Raw genomic sequence first — 23,615 nt, forward strand, 5'->3', positions numbered from 1 at the left:
GAATGACATGGACATCTTAAGGCACACGTCAGAGGAATTTTTATTCTAAATGTAACAAAAGTTGACATGAAGCAGCTTTTTGAAGAAATGCAGCACAACATTATTTCTCCAAACAACCTCTGGTGTTGCCTTTTTCATACACAATATGAAAATATAATTTAATGCACTTAACACGTAACAATACATTCACTGTACACTATATCAAAGACTTTCCTCCATACCGGCAGTACAGTACTGTCCCATATCTCGAATGCACCGTTGCTCACTAACATTAATGTCCATGCAGTGTTACCCAATGGCTTAAAGTTGATAAATCAACCATCTTGTTGCATTTCATGAGCTGCGGTTCATTATCTCAAGGTTCTGAATGGTGTTGTACATACCCTCAACTGAGCGTTTTTATGGCACACAATAGAAAACTGCATGGTTTTTCTTCTCACAGCTCAACATAAACTAGCAAAATACATGACGAGCCACAACTTCACTCCGTGATAGTTTCATAAGACCGTAGTCGGCGAACAGCAAACCGTTTGGGGTAAGCGGCTGTCTGTGTTTTGTCTGCACTTAGCTGAATTTGTCAAATACAAAGATCTGTACTGATTGGAATGATTTACATTTCAAGGCAACTACTGTAGATACAGAAGTCTGACAATACTGGGAACCCTGGAGGTTTGGTGTACATTATCCCCTGGAGAAATGTACAACTTGCAAACTTCTGCTCTGAAGGCCTTTCGCCTCGTTTTGGTAGCTACAGCACGTACACCAGAAACGAGAAACATTGGAAAAAAGAAATGCTGACTTGTTGGCAACTTGTTATTAAAAAGTGCTTCAATCCGTCGCCGTAAAACTGCAAAAGTCACCGTTAGGTAACGATGTGGCAACGTGGAGCTGAAAAGCTTGCAAACGTCACCTGAGATCAGCCTTTGGTGCTCACACACAAGTGTTTGCAGTAAAAAACAGAGGTTTGGAACTTGTGATATGAACAGAAGAGTAACTAAATAAAAAAAATGGATCATTAACATTTAAGTCTGCTAGGAAATGAAACTTAATATATATCACACACATTCAGATTCTGTCAAATTAGGTTCAAATACAACAGAGACCAGGGAACTTTGCCTCCTTTCTCTACAAAAAAGAAAACACTCAAATCTTCCCTGTTTCCTCTTGACGCCACGCTACCTTAACAAGCAGCTTACTGTACATGCAAGGCTACTCGAGACGTGTTCTGGCAGTTCTTTAGACTACAACGAGCCGTCATCATCAACAAGCACCATATGTTGAACACAAAGAATAGTATAGTCAACTGTATAAATGATTGCTTAAATGTGCAAAACACAGAAAACGTGAACTACATAAAAAAAAATCAACATTTCGAATAAAAGTTAAGGATGAATAATAATACATTTATACCATGCGGTCAAATCTAGCGTCATAGCAAAGTGGGATAAGGAAGAGGGGGGAGGGTTGTGGGTGAAGGGGGTGGAATGGGAAACAGCCAATGCTGGTGATGGTGGTGTTCAGATGGTCGGGAAGTGGCCCGAGGGAGAGCGCTGCTCGATCACTCCGCCTCTACTGCTGCATCTTGCGGATGATGTCGGTGGAGACGGGTGGGTGAAAGTTGATGGTGTGGTGGCGGAGACCCTGAGACGTTTTGTAGCTCTTCCCACACCGGCACTTGAAGGGTTTGCGCACCCTAATCTGGGTTCGGTGGCCGTTCTTGGCATGATACTTGATCCCGTTCACATTCTGTAATGAAGCAAGGAACACACACTGATGACACCATGACAACATACAGGTACACTCATGCATTAGCATGTGCAATGGAGCCATCCCACAATTAGATCTTGCATGTACTGCGTAATGAGGCTCGCTGCTCGCTGGTGATAGACTACGGAGAGAGGAAGTGAAATGTCTTATGTCAGAGGCCTAATACTGCCTGCTGCCTCCGACTCAGTTATCGCCCATAACCCTGTCATTCACGTCAGCAATGCAATTTTCTCAAGCTGCACATCATTTATCCCAACCGCACACACCAGATGTGAACGGAAAGTGCCGTAAAACCCCACAGCCCTGAAGTGGACTGGATGCACGCGTGCATGTTGACATGCAATGCTGAACTGAATTGTGCGAGGAGTTTGCGGCGTGAAACCTACCTTGTATCTTTTTTTGCAGCCAGGCACGGGGCAAGCGAAAGGCTTCTCGTCCCCTCCGTTCATGCACATAGAACTGAGGATGGACTCGGAGCTGATGGCGCTCTCTGTGGTCCACGACTCATCACTGTCGGACTCCTCGAAGTCTACCTCCTCCTCATCACACTCACTCCCTGTGGGGGGGGGGGGCGCGTTGGGCAGGATGTCAAACAGCAATTGAGTCACATCGTCATTAAAACACACAAAACACGTTTTCCCAAGAGCTGCGTTTCCTTTCTTGCTTCGTGACTAATCCGGAACATTGATATCGTGGCCTTTGAGCCTTCATGGTTACAAGCAAGGGCCGTTCTCAACATATGCTTGGTGCAGTTTTCCCGGGATGACAAAGTTTCCAGATATTTGCCAATCGTGGGAAAGAATGAATGTATTTCTTTGAGCGCATGCGGTCAGAAATTATTTTCTCAAATAATTGAGGACGTCATTACCAGAGGACAATCTAAAAGACCACAAGAGCTAAAAACAAGACAGAGCATTCAAGTCTGCTTACTTTATAAAACAAGTACATGGGAAAACATGAGAAGGGAAAGATACGCAACTGTTTTCTATTATCTAAAGTTTGTCACTGTCACGTCATGTAAGAAATGTCACTGATTAGCTGCACTATGAAAGCTCCCGTCTTCCTTCCTACAAGTTTTATTCACATCATTTCTCCAAAGCTCATGCGTGTGCTTTAATTTACACAATAATTCATTCATAAAGCACCAAACCTCCAACCTGCATTGGAGCCGTTGAGTTCATCCACCACGTAACAAAAAACACTTGCAACCAACAATTTAAAAAAGGGAAATATCAAACACGCAACATCCAATCATATCATTTCAGTTTTATCATTCAAGTCATTGCAACTGACAATTTCTATTCAGACGTATAAATAAATGGGGGTAAACATGGACACGTGTCCTGTGACAGTATCTTGACATTAAATGCAATGCAGGCGGGTTGCGTCACTACATGCTGGACCTCTGAGCGGAGAGCTGAGCGTGTACCTGTGGGCGTGCTGCTGCGAAAGGAGGAGGAAGGGGTGATGGGTGGGGTGACCGGAGGGGTGAGACTCCCGCTGGTGTGGCGGGGCGGAGTGGAAACGCTGCTGCGGGACAGGCTGCCCGTCAGAGACAGAGACAACTTGGGCTGCGCCTTCTTCTTCAGAGTCTCGTGTTCTCGCCGCGCAGCGTCCGTCATGAACCTGGCGTGGCGGGAGAGGAGACGGCGCAGCGTTTACGCGACGAGCGGCCTGCGGTTCAGATACTGACGGTTTGCTACTGCAGAGCACGTGTTTGGAAAGAAATATATAAAATTGGCTCTATTCCCGTTAAAAGAAACCCTTACAGCAGGGTTTATGATGGATAGTAAAGTAGTCTTTGGTAAATGCATATCATAAAAACAAAATGTTAACACAGACATTGTTAAAGCAAAAGTGGAATTAACAAATTAAGCGATAACCACATCAAGATGTGTTGGTGAGGGCATGGAGACAGAGCGGCAGACCTTCTCGCACACTTGATCGTTTTAAAGCACCACTGGAGCGCTATATCAAAGAAGACTGGGATGAACCCAAAGCAATAAAAAACCAGGAAAATAACTGCTACTAAATACTGAAGCAATTCATCTAAGCGATCCGCCAGATGAAAATGCTGGTGGGACTTCAGAGGTCTTTTGTAGCTACATTTTGATAATGCCAAAGACTAATACCATGTAATTCCTAAAGTAGATGATGACTGGGTTGATGATAAAGTAGATGATTGACTTTTTGCACAAATGAGTGGGAATCTAACTGTTTTCTTTTTCTTTCTCGATTGGAGTTCAAAGATTTCTTTACCTGTTGATGTAGCTGAGGGCAACATATGTTGGCTGCTGCTGCTCCTGCTTCTCCAGAAGTCGGGGGTCTGTATCTGAGCAGGCGAGAGAGACAGAGAACGCACAGCGTGCTTCATTTTTGCTTTTTTATGTTTGGCACTGCAGCTTCACTTTGTGTACTACCTTGTGTATGTATTTGCACTGCCCTGGCACAAATTAATGGTGCAGGGACGGAGTACAATAGATTTTCATTGACTAAATATGGAAAAGAGTGCAATTACAATCCAGAATTACAATTATATAAAATCACTGCTAACCTCAGGAATATTTACAGAAAATAGACACATTTACTCTGTTAAATTAAACTTTTCAGTATGACTGAACATCTTTTACATCTTCTAAATGTTGTTGAAAACGAGAGATGTTTGATGTGACACTTTGCTGTCTGTCCTACCTTAAAATAACCTACATCAGTGATTGAAGCGTGTGCATAAACATAAGGAGTTGTGTCCATACTCAGCTGATGTGACAAATAAAGGCTAATAAAAATATTTCTAGAAAATAATCAAAACGCAGGATATTTTGCAATGAATGTGCAGTACAGCTGGTTAGAACATGATGTCGTGCACCACTGTCTGGACTGCCGTCACTGTTTAGTTGAGAATTGCTGGAGAAGAGCCACAGTTTCCAAGCTAATGCTGGTTTCTTGACTTATTCCCCTAAGGCCTTCGTACGTATACTTTTTTTCCTAAGCTGGATTAATTAAAATGTGTGCACTTTACTGCATAATTAGACCGCTTGTGAACTTTACCTTTGCATAAAATGTACAAGGACAACGTCTCAATGAATTTCCACGGCCGCCTCTTTGAAAGTAGACGCCACATTGCTCATACATGACCACACTTGACGCACACTGCGTTTCCCCATGCTGTGCTCCAGACATTCATCTTGCTCAGCAGTGCTAAATGCACAACAATAGCCAATCTCCACACCCTGAGGTGAAGCGGGTCTGACTTCAAACGCTCTCCCCACTGGCGTCCATGTGGGAGAAGGGAGATGCCCCATAAAACAACAGCGTCTGCCACTTGCCAGCTGAGCCTCCCTGTCTGCCTCTGACAGAGCTGTGAAAGACCGCCACCCCATGTGGTTAAATCTATTGCTCGTTTCCATCCACCAGCTCGTTTATACGCAACACCTAAGGCCATTTTCAAACTTTCAGATGACGCTTTGGTAAGGTGAAGTGCGGCTTTAATATGATCTGTATATTCAGCAAGAAAAAGGAGAAGAGAGACACGGAGGTGGTTGATACGATTTTAAAAGGACTGTGGCAAACTTATGGAAATAATGCAATTAAAGTTGTCTTGGTTAAAAGGGATATGTAACACCTTATTAAGACTATAGTAAAACTCTGAGTCATACTCAATTATTGCTTCCGGCAGTGTTGGGCTGTTCCTCCTTTTTGTTTGTTTGTGTGTTTGCCTAGAACAAAAACACCTAAAACAGACTTCCATTAAATATCTACCGGACACAGACGTTGTGCCAAAAGAAGAGCGCATAAGACTTTCACTGCAACGAGGACACAAAGTCGACTACAAACTCTCAAGGTGTCTGAGGGGAAAATACTGGACGCTAGACGTCAATTCCAAGTGAGATCTGCGTCTTATAAATTATAAGTTATAAATACATCATTTGGGATTTAACTTTCCTGATTTTAGACTTGTACCACAAGTGAGAATGTTTATGGATAGTTAGAAATTAATTATGATTTAATATTAGTTGGCATTCTTACTTTCAGTTCTAATATTTCATTAAAAAGTCACTGTTTTCTGGTCATCACTCCAAATTAGCTTTGGAATTTTTTTTCAACTTCTCCGCTAATCATAAACACATATTGTCCTCTACAGGCCATGACAAGACATCTATGCATGCAAACAATGGACAAAATGGTTTTATTAATTCCAAAATTACAACCATTCACACAATCATCTAAGAAAGGAAACGGAGTAAACTACTGGCACGAGCGAGGGGAAAGTTGACGTTGACCAGTGGAGCTCAACCCAAACCACATCTTTAGCATGAACGAGGAAGCTCACATGTTTGAGGTCCAGCGGGAATCTAAGTCAACAAACCAATGTCCGTCTTACTGAAAAGTAGATGCGATTGCGTGAAAGACTCACGTCTCGGTGGTTCCCGCCAAGCCGCTTGGTTCACTATGAAGTACCTTCATGTTACCGGCAGGTAGGCTCTGTAACAGCGTCAACCTCAGTCGTGGGCCAGTGTTTCATTAGGTGGGTTTGTCCCCGAGGAGAAGGACAGCGCACCTCTCTCAGCTCTCCAGCCGACGTCACAGAGTAGGAAAGGCCCGATGACAACAGCACTAAAGGCCGGAGGCCGAGCAGAGGCCGCTATGTGCGTTTGCGTGAGGGCACGAGAGATTGCTAATGAGAGTCAAAGAGCGGAATGGCAGCCTCTAACAGCAGCGGATCAATCCGTTTCCACACGCCGTAAATCACGCACACCTCAGGTGGGGACCGGGGCGAGGGAGGCCTCCGGGGGCCAGTTTCCCCCCCACAGACTCTGCTATTCCTTTTGGGCCACCAGCAGTCGGCGAGAAGGACAACGGCGCCTGAAGCGGTGAGGAGAAAGCCCTCTAATCAAACCACCCAGGTGGTCCACTTTGGTGGGCGACTATTAGAAGTCTTGGAGGAAACAAAAAAAAAGAAAAAACATTTATTCAGCGCCACTAATCCAAAAGGCAAACAATGAGTTCCGATAAACCTCAGTGATTGTTTACAAAAGTCAGGCGCGATAAAGAAGAAGACAAGAACAGATCTGAAATATGTGAAATTAATGTCTAATGAGGCACATTATTGATTTATACTGATTACACATCTGATTTTTTTTAGGTACCTAAAATCCAGACAAATGTAAGAAAGAGGCTGATTTGCTGCAGAAGAGAATTCTTTTTTCAAACAATCCAAAAAACCTTTTGTGAAACAATTCTCAGTGTTAGAAATGCATCATGTTTCCATCCACAGTTTGTAACTATTTTCCCTTTTCTGATACATCTGCCCGAAACTAACATGATTAGCCTTAATGAAAGAGTTCACACACGTCTCACTGGCTTCATAATGACTGACTGGGCCTGTTTTTAATGTCCGTGTGTTAATTGTATAGTAGTCCATGAGTGCAGAAAACATGATGCAATAACATGTTCTCATTAGAGCCACAACAGGAAACCAGGGGACGATCACACAACAAGCCTTCCTAAGGCAACGGAGGAAGTGACGCCTGCTGCCCTCTCATAATGCCCTCCACGACCCTCTCCCTCACACACACACACACACACACACACACACACACACACACACACACACACACACACACACACACACACACACACACACACACACACACACACACACACACACACACACACACACACACACACACACACACACCAGACGCACAGCCCCCTCTTTCATTTCCACCAGTGTCTGGCTCTCCCATCCAGCCTCATGGCCAAATGCACGGTGGGGTCGAGCGGCGTGGTGAGCATTATGGTGACATGTTTATGGCGGCTGTGAGCAGCGGGGAACATTACCAGGAGTGGTGGCACAGGTAATTCATTACCATGTGACCTCTGAGGAGGAAATGAAACAGAGTCCAGTTCCATGTGTAATCTGCCATGGCGACTTACTGAAAGAAAAATCATTAAAGGGTTCAAGCTAAAATGATCCATTATAAATATGTTTAGAAGAGACAGCAACTTAAACATATAGGCGCAAAACCCAGTGTGAAAACGCAGATTTATTTGTGCTCATTGCAGACATAATTGATTTGCAATAAACATTAGTGCTGCAACTAATGATCATTTCCATTTCTGTTAAATCTGGCAATTATGTGTCCAAAATGTCCCAAACATTTTGCTCACAATAATAGAAAACGTTGCATTGAAAGAGCTGTAAAATCGACCCGAAGCATTTTTTGAAAACTGAAAAAGCCGAGTGACCCAAACCCTTTTGTTTAAATCCGTAGTAGGACGGATATAATCAGACCACACTGAATTTCAGGGATGAACTGAATGCAAGATGATGTAAATGGACAATGAAGTTCCAGGTTTCATTTTGCTTTCACAGTCTAATCTGTGTCGCCGTGGTGAAAGAGGAGTCCTCGCGTGCACACGCGTGTTTTGCGATGTCAATACAGGCTGTGCATCATCGCTATGACAACTGCTTTGTCGAGTACAGGAGCCCCTCGCGTCGCAGTCACCGCACAGGAACAGGAGCACTGGTGTTGGGGGATGGGGAAATGTAATTAGGCCAACCAGGTGCACAGATCTAAATTTATTACTTCCGCAACAGATTTTTGGGGGGTTGCATACAAAAATCCACTAAATGAGCCGTCAGTGTGATTTGGCAACACACAGACTCACTGTTACAAACCCTGGACACTTTGGGCCATCAGCGAGCCGGGCCCCAGCAGCACACACACACACGAATAACACGGTCGCTATATTTGCTTCTGGTCGCTCGGTGACAAGGTAAACACTCGCTCCGTGCGTGCTCTTTTTTTCATGCCTTAGACCATTGAGGAGATCTTTCAAGCGTTAACATTTAGAGTTAGTCTCTGTGTAAAAAAAACCCCTCCCTCTGGCCTTGCTGGTGTTTTCTGGGGCTCGTTAGGAAACGTCTCTCTTAAAGTCAGCTCAATTTGTTCACAAAGGTCTAAGTGGACCACCCAATGCGCATATACCTCGAATCTGCTGTCAAGTAGGTGAACAAGCAATAGCAGATCTATTTTAGTTGGTTTCATCACAATCGTAATTTAATTTTATATTTGATCAATGAGATTTTAATTTGTTTTTTTTTGAGGAAAAGCACAAACCTTTCTCATCTACATGTTATATTAACTTTCAAATGTTTAGATCATCACCCACGACCAGTGTTGAGGGTCCTTACGATTCAAAGTAACTGTAATAAACAGTAAAGAGACCAATTAAATTCGAAACTCGCTATTTCTTTTCTTAACATGTTTTATTTACTGATGCTTGATCCCTTCTGTTTACTGTATGAGACAATACATGTGGTAATTAAATGAACAGAAAGTACATTTTGGCATAATATCCAGAATGGTTTTTTTTACGTTACACATCAGCATCTCAAAAGGCCCCTCAACCAACAGCAGAGCAGCGCCACCTGTTGTTCACAGACACGAGCAGCAGGCCGGCCGAGGGAAATGGGGACAAGAATGCGTGCTTGTTTTCCAGGCGCCTAATTATAAAGGAGAATGTGCTTTAAGCAGCCGGCCACCAGATGAGGAGGAAGACAGGCCAAATCAAGCACTCTCTCTCTGTAATTATGCTTCACAGGCACTTGGCACAACACGCAAGATTTCGCACTTCTCAGAGTAGGCACAGGCCAGCGGACAAAGGGTGGGGGGGGGGGGGGGGCAGCAACGTTTTTCCACTGTGAGCCAACTAATTGGCTCATTATTCCCCAATAAGTCATTTGGAAGCATTTCTTTCTACGGCTAACACCTCGGACACATGCACGGCACACCATCGTAGGGCAGTCAAGCTACCAACAAGAACAACGCAGACAGCTGGGCCTTGTACCGGACTAAAATATTAGGTCAGGAAACAGATGTATAGCAACTAAACTATGAGGAGTGGAATTCACCTTGTAGCTATAGGCTTACTTATGAAAAAGAAAAAAGTTCATAATAGAACATAAAATGTGTAAGAACACGATTAATTTGTCATTTCTGACATGTTTATATAACACTTGCATTTCTATTATAGACATATATATACACAGAATGGCCTGGAGAAGCAAACCAAATAACTAATAAAGAAATGAATTAAACGAAACAAAGACGTGTCTTAGGCTTTTTAAGTAAACTGGTCCACAGCTTATAACTGCATTTCACATAACCAACAATATACAGTTCATTTTGTATTACTTCACTCACCCTTGATTTGAATGGGCACAAAGTGTGAAATGTTGCCATCGAGTGTCGTAGCTTGATCTACATGACATCCGTATCTCCTCACACAGGGAGTTCTTGTTATTGTTTTGCACCACGTGAACTGGAGGTGGCGCTGTTGATGCGTTTCGTGTGGTGGGCCTTGATGTGCAGTCAGGGGAGCAGCAGTGTTGAGCTCACTGTTTGCAATGTTTAGCAGTATACTGTATATAGACGAACACTCGTGTGGGATTGGAAATGATTTAAATGCACTATAAATGTGATTGTTCGGACTGCGATACAGTTGTTGTAATCGTGGTCATGCAGCAAAGTCAAAATCTTGACATCACCATTATGAGACACAAGTCATTGTGTGTTATACCTCCTTTGAATCAGATTGAGGAAAACTGATTGTTGAGAATGGATTGAAGTTGTTTGCAGGAGGATTTGCTGTGATGGCCCTGATTAACTCGGATGTAATCGTACGCTATCCGGAGATATTTTAGCAAATGAATACCGCAACTGTTGTCCAACTACTTTAATTTAGTCAGTGATTAGTGACAAAACAAAACAGTTGAACGTAATTTTAAGCTATTTTGAAATTGTTTCATTATGATACACACGTATTTTCACCAATGAGATCTGACACAAGGCTAAAACTAATGTGTATACACAAATAATGATGTCTGTTTGTAATGAGTAAGTGATAATGAGAAAACCTTTAAATGGTAACAACTGGAATACAACATTTGTTCTTGTTTCTTTCAAAACCGATGAGGCCAAACATTGGCAGTAAGTCAACACTACACATAGACTAAAGTTTCATTTAAAAATATGATATGGGCAGACATGTCTCTGAAAACTACCATGTCAGATATGTAATAACGGAAATATAATATTAAAAATACCTGCAATGAATAGAAAATGTAAAAATCCTACCCTGAACTATCACTATCTACACGTGTGACTCGGCTCATGAGCGCGTCCTCACTTGCTCTCAACAAAACCTGCACAATGTTGTCGCCTGACACCTGAAAACACGCCGATGACCGATCGGCGTCTCTGCGCCTCGCGGGCAGCTGCACGCGCGACCCCCCCCCCCCCCCCCCCCCCTCCGTAACGATGCGGCACGACGGAGCTCTCCTCCCGGCCGGAGAGTCACCGCGGCCCCGGCGGGCATCTAATCAGCGATCGCCGCCCCGATGCAGGATGTGCGAGCGGTGAACAGGAAGCGCGATGCGTTACGCACCGAACGCCAGCAAACCACCACGCCCAGCAACAGGCTGCGTTGCCAGGACGCAGGAAGTCGCCCGCTAATAGCTCGCTGCCTTTAGCCGCCTCTGCTAGCCGCGCAGCTCGGCCATTGCCCGCCGGGCCGCGCGGCGCTCGTCGCCTCTTACCGATGTGGTTGTCCTCGATGTGCACGATGAGCTCCGCCAGCGAGTCGAAGTGGAGCCCGCAGCCGCCGAACCTGCACGCGTTGGAGAAGAAAGAAGCCGCGGCGATGCCTGTCATGGTCGTTGCTGCATCGGGAAAAACGAGGGGGCGGCTGGGGAGGCGGCGGGCGGACAGCGGTGGGAACAGCTGGAGCGGCGGGGGCGGCGCGGGGACCTCTCCTGCGTTCCGCATCAAACCAGCTGGAGAGAGAGAGAGAGAGAGAGGAGGAGAGACAACGAGACCGGAAGGAAGGCGGTTTGGTTTTCATTAGAAAAGAAATGCACACATATTTGATCCGCTAGTTGTGAAATGTGGCCATTCGATCGCAAAGCAGTGATCAATAAATAATAAGTGCTGTAAAAAAGAAATCATTTTTTGTTGTACATTCAATTAACCTATTAGAAGTTCATTCATTTTCAGGTTCATCTTGATCTAGCATTGTATTTGAGTAAGTGATTCTTTGTTAAATGTTTTGATTTATTAGAATAATGAACGTGCTAATCAACTACACAATCTATTTAATTATGTTGTGGTCCGTGATCAAATAGATTCAATTCCAGCAGTTCTTCAACAAAAAAAACTGGCATATCCCTGAAGCACTTATAAGTTGGATTTGTACATTTTTAGGGGAAGTTGTGTGTTTTCAGATGATATCTAACTTGATACATGTTTGTGTAGTTCATACACACTGAGGAGAAAATGCAACCATAAGTTGTCCCCAATGCAGCGTCTCCTCTAAAAGTGCGAACCGCTTTGAAGAACTCTGTTTGTCTCCATTTCTCATCTTAATCTAGATGTGTTACCACTTATATCAGCACAAAATGATCTAATATCGGTCTTATTGATTGAATTATTCCATGATCAATAATTATTTTTCTGGTGTACATTACTGGAACACGAGGTGGCAGTGTTGGTCAGATGTTACATGTAAGTCAGGTTTGTTCTTTGTGTTCAGTAATTTAAGGGACTTCTTTTTGTTGTTGCGTACATGATGCTATTTACTACTCAATATAGAATATATTTCTCAGTAAAAGTTGATTAAAAACTTCAGTCTGATGATATAACTACATTAGTTAAGCACCAATAATGGTCACTTCATGTTTAGTTATATGGACAAGCTAGGAAATCACCTTTTGCCATTTCTATAAATTAAGTGCTCACACAGAAAGTAAACAATCAACTTGCACATTTCCCTTGAAGCCCCCTCAGGTCTTTGTTGTTGTTTTACCCCGTCTGTTGTCAGTGGTTGAGGTAGAATGACGCAATCCCTTGCAAAACAAAAACAAATGTCTGTCCGATCTCTCACTGGTATGCAGACAGTGCATATTAATCATGTTTGCATTGGAACGAAGATCTACTGCAAATTGGCAGGGAATCCATTTTTAAATTGTGATTTACTCCCTTTAACTTTCTCCAATGACCTTCTTGCTTGCATTGATTGACTGTGCAGTGACTTGAGGTTGTTTTAGTGCGTCATCATTGAGAGCTGCCCATTTCCAGATCAGCCGCTGCCGTAATGGTTATACTATTTCTTGTGGTTTACTTGAGACCACAGAAATATCACTTTTAAAGCATTACATCCAACCTAGTCTCTTGTTTGTTATTGTCTAATTGTTTGTGCTTAGTTAGCTCGGTTAGATACGGACCCCCCCTTAACAAAATTGCACCAGCCGAGACGCACTCCAACCTTCATGCTTTTTAATGAATTTTTACAACATAACAACTGTCTTGAAGTGTAACAGAAACACCTTTTCAGCTCCAAAAACATCCTTGAGAAATGTATTGAAGTTCAGAGGTGTTTTTTGTAGAAGTGATACTCTACGAATGAATCCAACATCTTATTTGAAACTATGTTATGATATCATATCAATCAAATCTTCCAAAATGAAATATAGAAAGTTATTGTTTTATCATCCATTAATATGACACTTTCTAAACGCTAGCCCGGGAACATTTTTACTAATGACTTTAATAACCCAGAATGAGCAAATACAGAAGCCCAATTCAGCTGTCAAAAGATTGATGAACTCACCCACGAATGCTGAGCACGGAGGACATTGCATGCGCGGTCATAAATCTAAAGAGTCCCCTCGCAGGCAGGACCATTCACCAGCCACCTAATGTAAATGTTACAGGGTTGAGTGTTTGAGTGCGTGAATGTCACTGGGGTTATCTACTGGGAACCTCCCAGCACGTATGTTTTGTTGAACAAGGCACTCGGTTCCAGGAGTAACGTTTGCCGTCCCGGGACCCCGAGGACTGACCTCGCTGAGGTGGTTTTCAAACCTTTGGTCAAAAAGCTTTAACCTGAAGACCCAATGTGATCAGACGTATGCGTACACACAGTTCCATGCGGTACGGTTAAGTCCCCACAGACCTATTCAGCATTGCATTTACTGCATGGCTTTTTTCAAGTGCAGAGAAGCGGGTTTTCTACAGGCGTTGACTTTGACACAGGATTAGAGCAGAGCATGACAAATGACTAAAGGGAGGTTCTTCACCTTTTTAAGAAAAAAAACTGTTTGTTTGAATCAAAGATAGGCAGAATCATCTCTGCTTAAGGTGTGCAAAGCATGACCCCCAGTTTTAAAGTAACATCCCATCCATTTGAACGCCTAATTTCCATCTTTGATTGTGGCACAAAAGTGAAATATTCTTGAAGACGTTTTATATTTCGTTTACAAATTGCAAGCCTGTACACAACACCTATTATTATTATTATTTTGCATCCTTTTCCCTTTTGCATCCTTTTCCCTTTTGCACCGGCTGCAACAACGCATCCTCTCTGGTGCTAATCTTCCCAAGGTGATCTCTACTCAAACCCATATCACAAAGGCATAATAATAAAAGGTTTAGTATAATATAGATCAAATCCGCTTTAGCGTGGGTCACTGACCCAAACTGTATCAGCTCTTTCCAACCTTAATAGTCTGCTCCTCTGGGAGCATAATGTTTGGATTGGTTGGGAAATATATCGGCAATAAAGAGACAAAAGGATGTCATAAACGTTGATTAAAGCTCTGGTTAAAAGACAGAGGCGGAGAAGCTCTGAGTTATGGGGGCTTTTCAGACTGCGTTATTGTTTCAGTGACAGAGCTCTTAGTGCGTCTCGTGGAGTGGTCGCAGGCGAGTGGTAAACATTTCTCAACGCGCGAGGAGTCATTAATCCCTGAAGCCGAGGACGTCTTCACTACTGGTGTCTGTGGGCCGAGAAATCACGGCCAGTTGGCACCAGCAGGTCACACAGAGCTCCAACATAAATGCTTTTGTACTCAAAAGCTGTTTAAATCTCTGCTAATGTGCCGTGGCGAAGGCAGACAATTCAAGAAAGGCAGCGGGAACAATAATGGGTTCTGCATGTTCAGGGCATTTGCAAGTGAAGCTTAATGACGCATGTAAGTTCTGCCAATTTGTGGTCCTATTAATGACATTTGTTTTGTTAAATGTACAAAAAAAGGTAATAATATGTTTGATTTGCTTATCAGAAAAGCAGCCGGTAGAAAGGAAAAACAACCTTTCATTCTTTGACAACAAAGTCAAATAATGATATTTATGCTTTGTTTGAAATATCAAAACAGTTACCAATGCTGCCCAGGACTCAATAATTAAAAGGGATGCCAGATTTACTGGTTTGTGACAATCCAATTGAAATGATTCATTAAATTACAGGTGGGATCATTTGTCTTAAAAGGCACCTGTGGCCAAAATCTAGTTCAAGCACCTTCTTTATTGTAGTTTTGTGCTCATAATTAAAACGTGTCCAAATCAAAGCTGTGATCATCAAATTACCAGCCAATATGTCTGAAACAATATTTCTATTTCACAAAGGGAAATGGAGGAATGAGCTGATTTTGGCCTCAGGGCTAGCAGGTTAATCCTGGCATCACATGACAGAGTTCTGGACACATCTGGCGGTGGCTCGTCATCATGGCTTCATATTGCACAAAAGGCCCCCTCGACATGAACAAGTTCAAATCTAATATAAAGGCTTCGTTTCGACTTTCGTCCTGCAAATACTTTACAAACTTGCAACTAATGAATCCAGTAAGGACTGTTGAAACATTTGGACAGTTCACAGTATAAAGCACCAGTATACAGAATCAAATCAACGGTGGCACATCTGTCATTTAGCTGCTATTCATGTTGAACTTGCGCTTTTTCCACAGTGACAATTCGACAATCTAAATTACTTTGATATAGTGGCTTTTTTCTGCCTACTCAAGCTGTTTCCTTTATCATCATTAATAAACCAAAAAAAGTGCCTTAAGTTAGCAGGACACAAAATGTCTATTACTTCCACTACTTGAAGTTTTTAAAGTTTTTAATTTTTTTCCTCCAGCAGCAGCAAGTGTTCTCTTCATGTGTTAACATGTGTGCTTAAATATTGACCATTCATACTTAAGAGATGTCTACTCCGCTGGGACGAGTGACAAAGTCAATTAAGAGGAGGCGGGACGTGCCCTCATTTGCATGCCTAATTGGTCACCACTGGAGACCGCGCTCTGGACCACACCCACTCCCGGTCCAGCAGCGGAGCCGAGCCGTGCCTGTGGGTGTCGCCTTCGTAAACTCCGCCCCGGACCGCAATGATTTAGAAGTTCAGGAATCCCACGTGACGTCACCCGGGGGATGACGTTATGCTTCTCTAAATAGATCGTATTGTAATCTTTTCTCAGTCCAACGTGGTTTCTTCTCAGAGACTGCTTCGCATTTTCTACACTTGTTTGGTAAGTTGAAAACCTTACCCCACCATGCAGAGGACCGTGCACGCGCCGCTGCAGGTTTGTTGTTTGTTAAAAGAGATCCTTTTGACTTTTTTTCTCCTCTCTTTTTTTCATGCAACAGCTTGCTTTGTTGTCCCTACACGGTGTCGAGATGTCATGTTTTGTTTTTCTTCTTCTTCTTCATCATCTCCTAATTTTTGTATGCCAATGAATGAGAAAATAGATCGCGCTGGTTTATGAAGTAACGCGCATTGTCATCGCTGTCCGGTGTCCGTGCGGTGGCCTAATCTGTTGACTGTTGGAGTTGAACGCTGGAGTCAAGTGCCGCTCATCGGTCCGTCGGAGACAAGTCTGCAGGAAATCATCTCGAACCCGACTCAGAACTACAGAAGTGATCATTGCAAAGGATGATTTGCCATTGCAGTTCACGCCGATTCCCTTCCCAAATGTTCTGCTTGCTCCACATAGCTCAGAGCTGGAGCCCCGCATCACTGCCGTGCCCGTCCCATCTCGGGATACGGATACCGGCGTTGGTCCCGACCGCCGCCTGCACGCGCGGTGCACCGGTGATCGTGTGGATAATGATCGCTGGTGGTTTCGGTGGTCTCGCCAATTAAAAGAAAAGAGTGATGATGAGGCTGCTACCGAGAAATGTTCCGTTCCCCGTTTTTCCTTTTGAGAGCAACGTGCGCCACATTACGTCATTCTGCAGACCAGTCGATATTTGATGAGATGTTGAGGGTTACTTTCAGGAAGGTTGTGCTGACGAGGCCGCTTTGTGCCTGTATACGTTACGGCTTGAAAAGAGGAAAGATGTTTTAATCATTTGATTACACCCCGCTGTCATTATGTTTATTGACAACGCCATCAATAACCACTTGTTCACCATGCACGCTGCTTTAGATTCATGTGCAGGCATCCCTTTTTATTTAATATTAGCACCTAAATTAAATATGATGATAATGTTGGTAATGTTTGTCCTTTATACATACTGACGTTTTTACTGCTAGAAAGTTATGTTTTTGTGAAAGCAACAGTCTGATAAAAATTAAAAGCTCACTTCCCATTTTGTATGTCTTTGCAGCAAATATTGTGGGGAAAAATCATTTGATATATTGATGGAAAAAGAGGCAATAATTGTATAATAATAATAAATGATAAATCCGTTTTTATTTGTATCTAAATCTAACTTTTAGTAATGATCTACTGAAGTAAATATAACAAAGTAAACCTTAAAATATGAGTTGCAAGAATGAATGCAAAACAGATAAAACTGTCAAATAACTTACTGGATAGCATAAGTTATTTAGTGACCTTGATGCAATTCTTTGCATATTGTACACAACGTTCAGCTTGATTGCAGCGGCTCATTGCAGTAATAAAATGTGACCTTTGTTTGTTGATGCTTGTTGCATGTGCTCAAGGTGAAGCATTCCTCTCATAATAACTCTATAGGGGTTGAATAACATGATTTACATCATAAATCTCCAGTTTGGCAACAGACGTCTTACTGCACTGAAAAGAAACTTGTGCAGATGTTAACTTGCACATTTCTAATTACCCTGGGAATCTTTCCTCTCTTTCAGTAACGGTAAACCAAATATTTAAAAAATAAGAATAGTGCGAGCGACACGGCAGCCCTCTGAGTCCGTCTGACTTTCTTTGCATTTGTTATAAGGGCACATGTTGTGGAGGAGAGTAATTGGTAGGTCTTGAAGTTTACGCCGCAGCAGTCATTTTGTCATGCATTCACTTCAAGAGCTGGAGTTCAGGGCAGAGGGCCATGTTCCTTGCCCCGGGGTTTGCAGTGATCCCACCTTGAACTTGTGCTGTCAAAGGCCCAGGCTACGGGGAGCTGGAGATTTGAATTGCTGTGCATGTTTGTGCTTGCTTTAACCCCATATGCACCCCAACCCCTCTTTTCCTCAACATATTGTTTAAATTCTAATATGCGGTCTACCTGGAGAATTCCTTCCCAGCTCCTCTTGAAATCGAACGCCCGACCCTAATCCTTCCCCTCGCACACATCAGGATATAGTTAATGTAAAGTGTAACCAAATTTCCTCTGCTAAACTAAAACATATATATCAAATGAGAGCCAAGTGCCGCTTACAGGGAAAAGGAGGGTGGTTGAGATACTGGTAATTTTAAGTGTGTGAAAGCTATTGGATAATTCACAGGAATTCATAGAATTAATGATGAAAGCATATGGCTTGAATTTCCTGGTAGATGTGATGAAATGAACACATCTCATTCTAGAAAGAGGAATGGGTGGAAGTCACATTTTTGCATCTGTTTTAAAAGTCCTCTAGTTTCTTAATATCGAGGTTGGGGGGAGGATGCACTAAAAAAAATATATAAATAATTTTGTAGGAAAAATCTTGAGACCACAGCAGCATTTTCACGTACAGACGTAATTTGTACCAACAGCTAACGTTCTGTGTTACTGTATTTTATATATAATGCACCCTAAAATGTTGACTCACAGCATGTCACGTAGGCGGACTTGCCAGTGTCCTGGATCTAGTATGTGTTCACGGTTCGGATGGTCATAGTTAGTCGTGTTTGTTGTGTCAAAGGAAACCAGGTGACTTTAGAGGGGCCCTGTCGTAGAGACGGAGCGAGCTGGTGACAGAAAGAGAGGCCGGGGCTCATTGCGGCCTGACAGAGAGACCCTGTCCAGATGCTGTTCTGCAGGCTCGCTCGTGAAGTACAGCTTGTTAGGTAAACAACACTGCTTAGCATAACACAACATTTGAGTGTTTTGACTGTGCTTAAGGAAATAGTCTGAACCCGTGAAAAAGACACACATGTACATAGTGTATGAAGGTATTCATGCTCGACTCGCGACGTGTGGCGGTGACTTGAATCTGGGAATTGTTCTCGGGAGCTGATGATGGTGGTCGGTAAAGGTAGAGTAATGAACTTTGATTGTAGTTGTGTTGTACATTCAAAATGATGGGTGCAGTATTGCTGCTGTAAATACTGTAAATAGTGTGGAGGTTCCACTCATTATCCAGACTGTAAATGATTTAAAAAAAGGCCAGTGGGGATGATTAAATTATTGGCTTCTTTGCAGACCCCTTTTAATTGTTCGTTTAAAGCATTGACATTTAGACCGAAGAACACAACATTCAAAAGTATACTTGCGTGGCTTGCTGACAGTTCCTTGTATTCATTCAGCTTCACTTTTGTTTATGGCCACGTAGAGATGCATCAGTTGTTTTTAACACCTACCAGCTATCCTCATTCACCCGGGCACTATTCAAATAGTTTGTCACTTGTTTGAGTACAAATGGGTCTGCGTGAGGGGAACTCCGGACGTTCACATGCTCTCGGTGCAGCTTTGGGGAAACTGCGACCTTCCCGTAAAGAGTTAGAAGGTTCAATCCCCGTTTGTGCTTCACCAACAAACCCCCGTGTTCACAGCTCGTATCGTCGTGTTAATGATCCAGCACCGGCCCAAAGGCAGAGATGGTGCCTGAGTGCTGGATTAATGAAGACAACCTTCATTCTAAAACATTTGTCCGAAAGTGAAAGACGTCTATTGTGCATGTGGTGACTACTCAGAGGTTGTTTGTTAGTGTGCGATGGTCGTCTGCATCGTGAGACCTTGAAAAGAGAAATACGTGATAATGATACAGCAGCCAGCAGTCATTACAATAAGATGTTTGAGGCAAGAACCGAGGCGTAAGTCCCAATGACACTTAAATAATGACATATCTTCTCACTCAATTAGATAATTTAAACTTGCGTTGCGTTGTGTGTTGTGTTGTCTTAAAATAATCTTTAGAGACACAATAAAAAACATGTCAATTTGCACCTGTCTGACAACAGAAAACAGCAGCGCTGGGTGATGTTGGCAGGAACGACTGCAAAAGTTAATGGTATAATTGAATGTGTGTGAGGCATCGCATGCATCAAATGCAATGATTGATTAAAGTGCACTTTAAATTTCATGTCAATGCTCTTGGTTTGATCTTGAGAAGCTGTTAAAATGAACCTGTTATTTCCGTTGTTTTTCTCTCTGACGTCCTGTCGTAAATATAGCTGTGCTGTTTTTCATATATTTTTAAAGCTGCATTCAGAATGCTTCCTTGTGTGCATGATTTAGTTTCTCTAGGTGTACATTTTTGTATCTTTTTTAATCACGGTTTAAGAATAAAAGGCTCTCCTCTTTTCTGGAAAAATGCGTCCCATCGTTCAATCCAAGTTATTAAAGCATCTAAAGCGATAACGTTGCACTTTTTACAGGATCAGCTATTGCTTTAGTCGACTAAGCAATTACCCACAAAGCACAGATTTGGTAGTAGGTGAAAAACAGATGTCTTTAAAGATGTTTTTTAAAGAAATAAACGGCTACAGGTGTCCATCCCTCATGCAATGCTGCTCTGCCGGCACTCCCTTTTCTCCTTCTGACTATACATGTTTACTAACTGAAGAATTTAAATGAATCCTTAAATGGCCGCCGGCTGAGACACGAAAATAGTGTCAACTTTCAAAAAAAGCATTCCATTTAAAGTTGAATTCATCTCCCCTGTATGTAAGTGAATTAGTGATTCTCTCACTCTGCGGTGAGAACAAACACATGAAGACGCCTTGTTGAAGCTGTGGTTTCAACGTGGAGTTGGTGTTTGACACATTTCACAAGCAGTAACTCCCAGACGTGTATCTGCACCTCTGTATATGTAATTTGTCCTGGAGGAATAAATATTGAATGAGTTTTACAGTAATGGCAAGTTTCATTGAGTTTTATAACACATTGTTTTATTCATGACAGCGACTTTTAAAATGCCCTCTCATTGATTGCAGTCCTTTTTATAACCCTGAAACGTGGTGTTGTTTTAGTGGATCCTTGATTACTGTAGTGTGAGAAAACAGTTTATTACTGAAAACAACCACACAGCTGTTTCAGGTGCAATTGCAATTTCATGTCTAGCGTGACACAATGAGTGTTTTTTTCCTCTTGGAGGCCGGCGGTGGAAACTCATGTAATTCACTTCCTCTCCCTCCTTTTTTCTTTTTCTTCCCTTTTCCTCCTCCTAGTTTTATGAGAAGGTGGCCAGAGGGATGAACTCGGACCAGGAAAGGCCGTACGTGTGCAACGCTCCTGGCTGTTCTCAGGTGAGATCAACAAAAACAACACAACGCGGCGCACGCGTGTGTTTGTGTCTTGAGACGGCCCTAAGAGGGGGTTACTACTTACAAACAGAATGGCAACGGTCCAAGTGTAACACAAATTGAATAACGTGCAGGTTTAAAAATATTCCATTTATTTAAACCTCAACAGCGATTCCAGACGGAGGACCATTTGATGATACATAGACACAAACATGAGATGACCCTTAAGTTCCCCTCCATAAAGAACGACAACATGTTATCAGGTGAGTTACGGCTATATTACTACAGACACACACACACACACACACACACACACACACACACACACACACACACACACACACACACACACCACCTCAGGAACCTCAGGAGGGTTCAAACTCGCTGTTCATTTGCAGGTGTTTTCTTCGGTGACTCATGCTCAGACACACTTGTCTGTCATCACAAAAATGCATGGCATGTCTACAGCAGTTGTTTACAATAATGTAAAACATATGATGCACGCTGCCTCGCAGAACAGCCCTTAACACTGCATAGTACCCATTATGCACACTGAGGGGAGGCGCTGACATACAACTGGATGAGTCATCATGTTTAGTGCGTTTTGTATTTTCCCTTCAGATGTGTCATTAGTTTGCATTTTTGCGATTCCTTGTGGAACAACTCAATTGTACAGATCAGTCAGTATCAGTGTTATTTGACTAAGAATCTCTTTCCTGTCATTCATTACTCAAAGAAATATCAAACTAGTGTGCCACGTACAGAAGTGTTAACCCACGGCTGATCCGTAAGCACTGATCTCTATTCGCTAGAAACAGCCAGGTCACACTAGCTGACAACACTACACTGCCGAGATTGTGTCTTCTTTATTATTTACGCCCAGTGGTCAGAAGGATTGGATTTTCTCGGCCGGCAGTTCTTATCGCCTATTGTCCGAGTTACAGCTCCGACTGTTTCTCTTACTGAGAACTCAGGATAAATAGTCACAAGTTACAGCTCAGCCACACATGGTAACTTCTCCTTAAATGTTAGTACTATGATGGTTGACCTAAAGTTAACCTAGTGCTCCATTGACTTATTATCTTCAACTAAAGATGGAAGCTACACTCTTTTTTTAATTAATAGAACAAAGTTGTTCAAATTGAAAAAAAATATATTATATTTGTAGTAAACCTGTATTTTGGGTACACAGCTCATGATGAAAGTCAATCCCTGGTCTAGCCAGAATGTATAAACACACCATGAAGTTTGCTTTTAGCCTTTGAAACAAGCCTGATCCCAAAATCACCTTCAGCTGAAACCTGATCTCCGTGCCCCCCCCAACGTCAAGTTGAATACTTGACTGAGCTCAACAAATAAGACCCCCACTCGGTAGGTGGGATCTGTACTTTATCAGCTGAAATGGGGCTGTCAAGCGCAGTATCTCTCCCTCGATAACAGCATGGAAGTTATGTTTTCTTAAAGTCAGTCAGCTAAAACATTACAGAAATGCACATTCTTTACACTTTAATCTTCATGGAGATCTACACTGGCTTCTGGGAAGAGCTTTTAGTCTAATTGTACAAAAATGGGATCAAGTGAGCTGACTATAATAATAATAATTTTCCGTCTTTCTTTTGAAAATATTTTGCAACAACATCACTGTGCATGTGCAGCATGTAGAATTTATAGCTGAAACTCAAAAAAACCTTCCCTTGATTTCCAGGCCAGACGCCCACACCGACGCGCTTCCTGAAGAACTGTGAGGAGGTGGGATTGTTCAGTGAACTGGATTGCTCCATAGAGCAGGAGTTTTGCAAGGCCCAGGAAGAAGAGGACAATAAACAGGTACCGCCTCCGGCTGAAAAAGAACCCAGTTGAACCTACAGCCCCCCCAAAGGGGGTTGTGTCCCGTGGATATGAACTGCTGTCTGCTGCTGGCATCAGTCATGTCACCAACGGCCGCTTGCACACTGCGACCTGAGGAACTTTTAATAGATTAAAAAACCTAGGATCTCATTCCACGACTCGCCGCTTGCATGTTAAAATCCACCTCTTATATTTCTGCCATATTTAACACCTCCGAGTTAAGTCCAGTGGTGCCCATCCGTCCTGTTGGCACTGACGGACGGGGCGGACGGGTGGAGATTTGAAACACAACAGATGAGGAGCAAAGAGATCAGTCACCTGTGACTTCAAACAGCTCCACAGCTCTCTGTCAAGGAGTATTACTTCCTCACAGACGTACGGACAAGCAATAAAAGCCCCGACCAGAAATGTTCACATGATGCGATCATTCATCCGTTATGGGCACCTTCACCTTCCACACAGGGACCAGTCAAACCACCGCAAGACAGACTGCTTATCTAATGTCTGGAAAGAT

At 42.8% G+C, this 23,615-nt stretch overlaps 2 protein-coding genes across 3 annotated transcripts in view; one reads left to right on the forward strand and one right to left on the reverse strand.

Moving 5' to 3' along the window:
* Nucleotides 1-16: 16 nt before the first annotated feature.
* On the reverse strand, nucleotides 17-11,626 carry jazf1b (JAZF zinc finger 1b). Its single transcript, XM_040165620.2, has 5 exons — nucleotides 11,372-11,626; nucleotides 4,027-4,099; nucleotides 3,197-3,393; nucleotides 2,154-2,323; nucleotides 17-1,746 (listed from the first exon to the last, which is right to left on the reverse strand). The coding sequence occupies exons 1-5, from the start codon at nucleotides 11,598-11,600 to the stop codon at nucleotides 1,570-1,572; spliced, it is 846 nt and encodes a 281-aa protein (XP_040021554.1). The 5' UTR covers nucleotides 11,601-11,626; the 3' UTR covers nucleotides 17-1,569.
* A 4,393-nt stretch (nucleotides 11,627-16,019) lies between these two features.
* The window catches only part of creb5b (cAMP responsive element binding protein 5b), a 39,384-nt gene continuing 31,788 nt past the window's right edge, over nucleotides 16,020-23,615 (forward strand). The window contains exons 1-4 of one of the 2 annotated variants that reach the window (XM_040165616.2): nucleotides 16,020-16,135; nucleotides 21,179-21,256; nucleotides 21,423-21,516; nucleotides 22,959-23,080. In XM_040165616.2, coding sequence (XP_040021550.1) covers nucleotides 21,203-21,256; nucleotides 21,423-21,516; nucleotides 22,959-23,080 — 270 coding nt within the window. In that variant the 5' untranslated portion in view covers nucleotides 16,020-16,135; nucleotides 21,179-21,202. Of the gene's footprint in view, nucleotides 16,190-21,178; nucleotides 21,257-21,422; nucleotides 21,517-22,958; nucleotides 23,081-23,615 lie in introns of both variants that reach the window. The other variant, XM_040165615.2, reaches the window with a different exon arrangement.

Source organism: Gasterosteus aculeatus, chromosome 20 (assembly GCF_964276395.1).
Source record: "Gasterosteus aculeatus chromosome 20, fGasAcu3.hap1.1, whole genome shotgun sequence".
In the NCBI taxonomy this organism is placed as follows: Eukaryota; Metazoa; Chordata; class Actinopteri; order Perciformes; family Gasterosteidae; genus Gasterosteus; species Gasterosteus aculeatus.

Coding starts and splice junctions, on each gene's coding strand:
- jazf1b (XM_040165620.2), bottom strand. CDS start 11,600: ATGCGGAACGCAGGAGAGGTCCCCGCGCCGCCCCCGCCGCTCCAGCTG. Junction 3,394..4,026: donor GCCCTCAGCTACATCAACAG/GTAAAGAAATCT, acceptor CCGCCACGCCAG/GTTCATGACGGACGCTGCGC. Junction 1,747..2,153: donor GCTGCAAAAAAAGATACAAG/GTAGGTTTCACG, acceptor GCTTCATTACAG/AATGTGAACGGGATCAAGTA.